This window comes from Thunnus albacares, chromosome 5, assembly GCF_914725855.1.
Source record: "Thunnus albacares chromosome 5, fThuAlb1.1, whole genome shotgun sequence".
Classification (NCBI taxonomy): Eukaryota; Metazoa; Chordata; class Actinopteri; order Scombriformes; family Scombridae; genus Thunnus; species Thunnus albacares.
The window spans coordinates 9,491,062-9,500,456 of record NC_058110.1 but is presented as its reverse complement, the minus strand read 5'-3'; the positions used below and the strand labels follow the sequence as shown (position 1 = coordinate 9,500,456).

General features: G+C 39.4%; 1 protein-coding gene across 3 annotated transcripts in view; it reads right to left on the bottom strand.

The window, feature by feature from the left end:
• Nucleotides 1–5,155: 5,155 nt before the first annotated feature.
• mtor (mechanistic target of rapamycin kinase) overlaps nucleotides 5,156–9,395 on the bottom strand; it is an 89,850-nt gene continuing 85,610 nt past the window's right edge. For all 3 annotated transcript variants that reach the window (XM_044350780.1, XM_044350782.1, XM_044350781.1), the window contains 9 exons: nucleotides 9,299–9,381; nucleotides 9,124–9,196; nucleotides 8,961–9,035; nucleotides 8,201–8,336; nucleotides 7,103–7,168; nucleotides 6,927–7,007; nucleotides 6,580–6,660; nucleotides 6,041–6,146; nucleotides 5,156–5,720 (listed from right to left, as the gene is read on the bottom strand). In XM_044350780.1, coding sequence (XP_044206715.1) covers nucleotides 5,705–5,720; nucleotides 6,041–6,146; nucleotides 6,580–6,660; nucleotides 6,927–7,007; nucleotides 7,103–7,168; nucleotides 8,201–8,336; nucleotides 8,961–9,035; nucleotides 9,124–9,196; nucleotides 9,299–9,381 — 717 coding nt within the window. In that variant the 3' untranslated portion in view covers nucleotides 5,156–5,704. The remainder of the gene's footprint in view (nucleotides 5,721–6,040; nucleotides 6,147–6,579; nucleotides 6,661–6,926; nucleotides 7,008–7,102; nucleotides 7,169–8,200; nucleotides 8,337–8,960; nucleotides 9,036–9,123; nucleotides 9,197–9,298; nucleotides 9,382–9,395) is intronic.

Below are 9,395 nucleotides of genomic sequence, written 5' to 3'. Positions count from 1 at the left end.
AGGTCGCTTTTGGTCAGACAGCCCAATAACTGCATCAAGTGTGGAATAATATTATCAGCCTCACAGTGCTGTCCTTTGACTGCTAAACAATAACACAGCCTCTGTTTGTGTCTCTGCCGTACGCTTTGTTACCACAGTGTTGAATACACGGATGACTCAACTGTCCAGGCTCTCGGCTAATGGAGACCTTTACCTCCCCATGACCTGCCTCACATCACTGAGAGTTTAGTCTGCACAGTGGTAACACATGCTGGTGGGAGCAAATGTTGGCTGTCACCAAGTTTCCACCAGCATGGCCAAACACTGGAACCAATGCAGAGATAGCTTTAAAGGGGTCATATCATGCTATTTATGACTTTCTGTTATGATGTCGGATGTCTATGTTAAACATGGTCAAAGGTCCAAAACTTGAGAATGTATGTAAAAAACGCTCCCTGAAAGTCAGTATAAGATAAATAAGAAGTTTTTAACTGTAAATCATATTATAGTAGAGTCTTGCTTGAATTTTCAGTCTGTTTCTGTACACATACCTAAAGACTGTGGAATGTGTTTTGTTCATCACTTATGAAAAAAGCTTAAATGTGCAGTAGTATTTCAAGGATATGTTTGGTGTTATCTTTTTATTATTAGTAAGAAATCCAACAAAAGATTAAACCCAACAAACTTGACCTACTGATGAGCATTCTCTGTGTAGATGCATTCTGAAATAAAATAGCAACTTTGTCAATGAACTCTATTATTATCAAAAAAATAAACACATTAAACAAACAAAATACATGAACAGTTCCAGCAGTTCATGTATTTTGTTTGTTTTGTATTTATTTCATGCCAAAGTCAGAAATGTTCAAAACTAGACAAGGAGGCTTTAACCAGAATAACAGAAATGATATTAAGTACAACCATATTGTAGCACGGTTATGAAAACACAACACTTTGAAATGCTCTTTCGAAAGCATTAAATAAGAAAACACAGTAATGGCATAAAGCATAAACAGGTCAGTGTCCCTAAGCTGAATGCCAACAGTTTCCATTGGGACTATTTTTAACAAAGAAATAGAACAAATAAAAAAGGTGACCCTGAGGTCTGTGGATTATCCAGACTAACTGTGACATAGACACTACTGTTGAGTCAAATCAATTCTTTTAATGCTGTGAGCACCACAAATAAAATTCCCTTCACCTCCGCTGTATTTACAGCTAGTAAAACTATCTTTCTGCATAAAAACACAAAGTAAGGCAGTAGAGTGTCCTCTCACATACAGTTGTCAGATTTAGCATGCTATTTAGTCAAATTTAATTCTGTTGTCAGGTGAGTGCAGGTGTAAATGGTGAAGTAAAACACAAAACTGTACTCACCCGTTCGATCTGCTTCTTGTCTTGTCCTTTTGTATTTTTTCGTGGAAAGTTATAAGACTAGCGGAGTCACTCGGCGCAAACATGAGCATACTGTGTGCCATTTGCTGATGTCACTGGGTATTAAACTTGTAATTTTTCAAACAGCTAACAAACACTTGGTGCCATTTGGAGGCGCCAACATGCAAGATGCACAGTGCTGCTTTCAGTTGAAACTGACCCAGTTTTTTGTCTTGTCCTTGCTTGGCCTGCTTCTATTTGTGTTTACAGCACAGTTGCACTTTTTTCCCCATGAAGATAACTTTTTTTTTTAAGCTGGAGGTTTAAGTCATTGTATATAACTTAAATTATCTCTCTACTTTGCTGCTGAAATTTTAAAAAAGGCCGATTACGTAATCAAAAAAGCTGGCGGGAGAATGTGTTTCAAGTGTCCTCAGAGGGCAGCAGAACTCGTGCGGGCTAAACTGCTGTCAAGTTCATCGATACCGGCTATACGCCACAGTGCACAAAGACAGCCCGAGTCCTGGCTGCAGGCTCCTGCTTTAAACAACTCCAGAGCCTGCTATCGAACGCCTCTGGTTGGCTGTCAATATCGCCTCTGTCTCTGTCTTTCTCTTCACAGCTGTTAGCCATGCCAGAGAGAAAGAGTTGGAGGGGGGTTGTGTGGTATCAGAAACAAAGTGTTCTCGTAACCAACGGGAAGCTGAAGAATGTGAGCCTCAGAAAGATTCTTGGTGGATAAGTCAAGGAGAGAGCACCCAGCTAGCATTCTGCACATTTACTTCACTTGTGCTTGACTCTTTCCAACTGAACTTAAATACTGCAAGTTTCTCCTCCAGCCCCGACTTCTTCACACCTGATCTACAAGAGCTATACATTTTCGTGACACCTTAATTAGATCCGGTGTGCAGCCGTCAAGCTGAAGCAAAGACCTATGCTCCATCCCACATCGCCTCTGATCCCCGAAGGGAAGATGATTTGTGCCCTTTATTCAGAGTTTGCACTCGCTGTTCGTACTTTAATCCTTCTATTATCTTCCTCAAGCCCTCAGACTTGAAGGAAAACAACAAACTTCACTAATTTTACACATCTATTTGCTAGTTTCGAAGAGTACTCCTCGGCATGTCTAGACTAATGTCCTCTATGGCTCTGGAAGAGCTTTATATCAAGCTTGAGAGAATAACTAATGTCCCATCACTTGAACCGCTAACAGCAGCGTTTATAACAGAAATCTCAGACTTATTCTTTACAATAGAATCACAGCAATCAGTGAATCCTCTTGCTTAGGTGAAGAACATTTACGCAATGCTTTGGGGTTCTTGGGGTTCAACTTTGTAAATTTGTCCAACAGAGAGCCGAAGTCCTGGTGCCATCACCAGGCTAGCTTACCAGCTACCCTGGCTAGCTCATGTGGTTTCTTTCATCAGCCTTTCTGAAAAAAATAAGCATGTTCCTGCAGTTTACTACCTACAGTATATTCTATGACAAATTAGCACTACTTCATCACTCAATCATGATGTGATTTCTCCCATATCAGTGATTCCCACCAAAACTCTCTTCAAATGTAATTTTTCAACGTTTTAGCTGTAACCTCTGCAGTCTAAAAATGTCCACACTGTTCAGTCCTCCCTGTCCTGCTGCTATTCTATGCGATTGTGAATGACTGCTCCGGTTTAATTCCAGTTCGCTATTGCAAGTGGTAGGACAGAACTTGAGAGTCTAAAATGGAGGAATTTATATAACCCTTATATAACCTGTTCCTCAAAAGAGATATAAATGGTTTGATGTCAGTCCTAAGACAGGACTGGATGGTAGAAATACATCGTTTGATTTAACCAAATTGACTTATTGTTCGGTTAATGACTGCAAGTGCACGTATCCACTACTTTACCAGACTTGCACCAAGAACTACCTCAAATTATAGTGCAAAATCATTTCCTCTTGTTGCTTTGTGGATGAGCCGGGCACTGAAAGTCAAGATATCTTGACCTCTGCAGCTTCATTTTTAACGATAAAATTTGTCTCCTAGGAGTTCCCTAACTTTATGAATTCAGTAAAATGATCTTTTACATGAACATCACTGCTGCCTTCGTGGAAAGGAAGGGAATGAGTAGCTTTTTTACAGATTCAGTCATGGTTCTTTCTTTCAGGCCTTGGTTGGCATTGAGAAACATTATAGGCTACGTGTACAAGTGTACATTTATCTTATAGAGACTGTCTAAGTCTTCAAGGATGTTACTGTTGAAAGTAAACTGATGGACTCTCATTGTTCTTTGTTAATCATTGAAAATTTTCATGAGATTGGCTGCTTTTACAAGAAAATTAGAATCTCCTCCATCAGGAGAGTTTTAGTTTGTGTGAATACACTCCAAACATGGCAAGCATTGAGTACAGCACTTATGAAATCTCTAGAGGTCATGAAGAGCTTAAGAGGGTGCAAGGAAGTGGAATAACATCCAGAGGGAAGCTCTTGTGGAGGAATACAAACTCAGGGATGGAGGAAATGCAAACAGGCAAAAACCAGGCTTGGTTCCCAGCAGGGAACGCACACTTGTGAATGTCTTGCTGTATTCCATCATTCCTCATGTTTTGGCTCAAGGTGCCGGGCCTGGACGGCTTCATGTGACAACCTTAAAGCCTGATGGAGCGTGGCCTGATACATCCACAGCCTTTGCCGCCAAGCCCTTCACCCTCCGTCATTTAGGGGTATTGTCTCCCAATGAGTATCATTTGTCACCATTGACTTGCTCCATGCAGACACCCGTGCTGTTTTTCTGTGGCCCTAGCCCATTTCCACAGTTGGTAAACAGCTAAATCCCTCTCCCAATCAATGGAGCCTATTTAACTTGAGCTATTGACTCACCTGCCCCTCAACAGACTTGAGAGGCTGAAAAAATACAAATTAGACGAGTGAGAAAGAACAACAGAAATGGTGGTGCAGACTATGAAAAGTCACATTTTCAATAATGAGCTTTTGGCGGCAGGAGGGAAGAAAGTGACAGAGTGGAGGTAAGGGAAGCAGGGGAGGGGGGAAAAGCGAGGGAAAACAGAGGAGGAATCGATCGATATGAACAGATAATCACCAGGGCTCTGTCCCAATGTGTAAAGAGTGTGACATTGCAGAGGTGGCCACGGCAGGGAAGAGATCAATGGGCTGCTTTTTGTTGATCTGTAATCCTTAACTATCTATAAGTAATTAACCTTCAGAGGAGAATGCAGGGAAGAAATAAATGGAGAAATAAGAGAAGGAATAACAATGAGCACAAGTAAAACAGAAGCTACCTTGCATTACAGATAACAGCACAGGAAACCAAATTAATAGTTGTCTTCACCGCTGCCTCTGCAATTTGCATCTGATTCAGTTTTATTTCTTTCAGGGACTGCATTCGCTATAAATGACTGCGTCTCACTGTGGTCTTAAGATGAAGATAAATATAGAGTAGCTGCTGTTAGAGCAAGCAGTCTCATTTCAATTCAAGAGCAAATGTTCAAAATACAAATATTTCTGTTTTTTTGTTCTGGTTTTAGATGAGAATATAGTCTGGTCTTATCATCTCTGGCCTGATGAGTGCATCCTCTTCCAAAGTGTTTCCTGAGAAGATTAGTCTTATTAGGAGTCAGAGTGCCCTCTGTGGGCACTAAATGAAAAACAAGTGAAGACAGGCACAAAATCTGCCTGCTGCCAAAATGTAAGATTTTTCATTTTTATGCCTTAGTTTTGCCCCTTATTTTAATTACAGTGGGTGTGACATGTTCAGCCAAATGAACGACCTATTAAATGAAAACAGCAGAGTCACAGTGGTATCTGTACAAGGTTTAATGGCACACAAATGCCCATACAGTATATTATAATCATCTCAGATCAAATTTCACTTATACCTTGTCATGGGTAACATTTAAAGAATGTTTAATTTATTAAAAGGCATACCATATTGTTGAAATTTGTCACATTAATAAACAATGATACAACTGACTGGTGGGTTTCTATGAAGCATATAGTGTGTGGAGTAAGAAATATCATAACTTATTACAATATGGCCACTGTAGAAAGCTTTTAGCAGGATATTATAATGTTCAAGTTGTGGAGAGTCATTTTAAGAAATGAATGCTTGTTGACTTAAGTTATGATAATCAGGTAAAAATAGAGCTCTTAAGGAACTTTCTCATAAATTTAAAACATGCCACTGAAAAGTCAGATAATTCTAAAACAAGAAAAAAAAATATTCTCAAACGCTGTGCACTGTGAATTAAGTACATTGTTCAGTGGACAGCTGTTTGAATCGAGTGCTTCTTCTTGGTTTATCAGTGAGAAAGAATGTCAAGCGTAACCTTGGCTGCCAAAGACCGTCCTTCACCAAAATGGACACCTAAAGATAGAAAAATTAATTATTCACCAAAGTCATGCAAAGGCTTGATAACCTTCTCATTGTGCTACATCTATACCAGTGATGTAGTAATCCTATAAAAATGTGGACAAACTACAGCATTATCTGCAACAACCACCATATAAACACCAACCAAATACACGTTCAAAAAAAGGCAACTTCACACTGCTACATGTGACGTACAGTCGATTTAAGTCAGTGCAAAGAGTTTTTAGGTGGATTTCTGCTGCGCTACATCACTGGTCTAAATAGACGATGTCAAATGCAAACATCAGGTACAAACACCAGACAGCAATACTGACCATCCAATGTAGCACTGGCACAGGTTCTCATGTGACGTGGCTTGCTTGATGAGCAGCTCTACTTGTGTTGGCACATCCAGAGTCTCATCATGAGAGAAGTCTCGACCTGGAAGCAACAAACTCTCATCAAAACATGTGACCTTTGACTGGAAAAATTTAATCTGGTAAGGCTTAACTTTCTTCTGATTTCAAGGACTTTAACCAGTGACCTTTTAGAATTGTTTAAGATCGACCTTTGCTCTACAGAAAATGTGGTGGGTTAGCATAACAGTATGATAATGTGGCTGAAGAAGCAAACATCTGACCACCTGACATTTTCTATAAAGGACGTCTGCACTAAAGCATTGGTTTTTGAGCAACTGAAATAATGTATATATACACACATGTGAATACATTTTTCTTTATTGTAGAGAGTAAAATGTGAAGTAGAAATATGTCATGTATGTGATTTTAACAATTCTAAGAAGATATCTGATTCCTGCATAAATAAAACAGTTTTGACCCTTTTTTGATATAAAGGTTGGTAGTGCAGAACTTACCTGTAAGCTTGTCTCGCACTCTGTTAATAATCTGAATAGCTTTCTTGTTGAGTGCCTCAGGCTGTACCAAGCCATCTCCAACTAAAAGAAACAAAACAATCCCTGCATCAACAACTACTAACAACTTATGAAGACACAAATTCAAGTGCTCTCTGCACCAAACCTCTTTGCAGCTGAAGGAAATCAAAATGGACTAAAGTGCTGCCTTACAATAGCACAGCGGTTGCACCAATCATTTATGACAGCCAGAGAGCTTGGTATTGTTGTGGTAGAAGAAGCACAGAAAAACTAAAGGGCTGTACAACAACAACTAATCCATGAAATGACAGAGAGGACTGGCAACTCACTGAAAGAGTGAATGGATTCAGGCACTGTGGTCCCTGGTTTCTTGTGTGTGGTCTCTCCAAGGTCTATTCCCTCAAGAGCCTCTGCAGAGGAAAACACACAGTCACAGACTTGAGTACTTTGCTACATCATTAAATAGAAAATTGGAAGCATTTATAGCTGCAGTTTGTAGACTCACCCACTGACTGTCCAGCGGTGTACGAGTCAGTCCTGGTACGGGAACGCTTGTTGCCTTTGGTGTTTGCTGTAGGGGACAAAGGTAAGGTGTGTGAGAAGAGTTTTTCTTACTGACATCACCATTGCTACTCTTATTTTTTCAATAAAGTACTCTAAATTCTATTTTTGATACAACAGAGAGAGCTGCAGCATTATTCGACCTTTTAAATGCAGAAAATGAAGCTATTTTTTAACCATTACACATAGTTAAGGTTCTGCTTTCACTGATCCTCTCCCAGATTTTATGTCTCCATGCACCCAGAAGTTGTTTCCTGCTGCAAGAAGAAAATGTTCAACACATTGAACATTACATAAGGTCCTCCTGTGACATTGACAATCCAGAAAAAGGTTGCAGTGATACAAAGTGAGGAAAAAATGTGGAGAAAATACCAATGAAAATCTAACTAAAGCACTCTGCAGTCCCTGTAAGTAAATCAGAAATCATAATCAGAAATAATTTAATAACTTCCTGTTTGTGCTGCAAATTTTATTATTAAGATCCAATTTTCATGCAGATTCCTCTGTAATATTTTTTTAGTCAATGTTTTAAAAACATTTTAATAATCAATATAAACACCTACAAGTTCCTGAATTATTTTTACATTTTTAAAATAATGACTCTCATTTGTAAAAGCAGGTTCTTCTACTGTCAGGGATTAAATGTGCTTGCTTACTGTCAATACTGAACCCTATTAGTTGAGAGAGTAGCAGAGAAATTCATTCACTTTGTTCACCTAAATTTAACCTTTATACAACCTTTAGATGTCTAAACCACTTATTTAACCATAAGGTCATTTCTCCCAAATAGATTTCCATTATACGACTGGGACAACACTTTACTTTGTCAGCCTGATCTGATTAAATTTAATGCTTCACACTCTCAACCTCCTCAGAAAAGGAGTTTCTACTGTAAGTGGAGTAATCTGCGCTGACCTTCACAAAATGATTTCACTGGGCTGAACTTGTCCAGATCCAAGTTCATTGTTACTGTCATTTAATGGTGTCATGGTTAATTATTGTGCTAAAATGTCCTGAATGTGAACAGCTGATGATCTCTTACTGTCCATGAGCCTCCAGTTGAGCAACGGGTCGTAGACGAAGGCCTCCAGCACAGCCATGACGCTGTCTCTGTGCTCCCTCAGCACCTCCATCACTGTGTGGCAGGTGATGCGGTAGTTTCCGTCCAAGCCCGTCACCTGGCAGACAATCAGACACAAACTTTACTGATGGAACCAAACCCTTTCCCAGCATCACAAGATAATGACTTGGTTGTAGTTTTTATCTTATGTTTGTAAAAGAGTTCAATCAGTTTGGTATTTAACAGCCGGTTCCAATCTGGTGTTTTGAAGTTTGGTAGTAGTGCTCCTTGAATTGTGCTTTTAAAAGCTTTTTGAACAGATTTCTAACTTTAACAAACTTTTCTACTAATTTAGGAGATGATACAACTTTACCTCTTCAAAATATCTAACTTTATTCTTAATGCTTTCATCTTTAATCCCTTTTCTTCTTTTCTCATTAAATAAATGTCACAGTGAGTCAGAACTTTGGATAAAACACTGCAGACTAGGAAAAGATTAATTATTTTTGACTAAAATAAAGACACAGGAGAAGCTGGTCAGAAAGGGTTTAGTTTAATGTCAGTAAAGGAGTACCTGTAGGGTTTAAGGTTGGAGACTAACTCTTGAAAAGTCAGAAGCTATTGAAAGGATTTTTCTCCAACAGAATTTCTGACTTTACAGACTAAACCAAACAGCCTTCTGGCTGCTTTGAGCTAACCAACACACACGTCTTTATCACAGCATGAGGTGCTGCAGAGTTACCTCCATGGCGTTGGTCAGCATCCTCGTCAGTCTGAACGGGATCTTTTCAGGGAACTTCTCTCTGGTCATGGCGACCTGTTGGAAGATTGTAATGAAGTTCAATCTCAGATAAATTAAGAGAATAATCTGTGGATGATATATTGACAGAATAACTCTCTCTCACCTCAAAACAGTCTCCAAAGTCAATGTGGAGGATCTTGCCGCTCAAACGGTCTAACATCAAGTTGGAAGGATGCCTGAAAAAAATGAATCATCTCCTCATTAATGTCTTACAATGTTGTCATTATTCTAAGAGTCTGTTTGAAGTAATGCAAGACTTCAAGATTTTCAGCTGTCACCTGTCACCCAATCCGAGGATGTAGCCCACCATTGACATCACAGCCAGGGAGCGCGTGTAATTGGTCCTCCTGTCAAACCACACCTGGAGGAGAAATA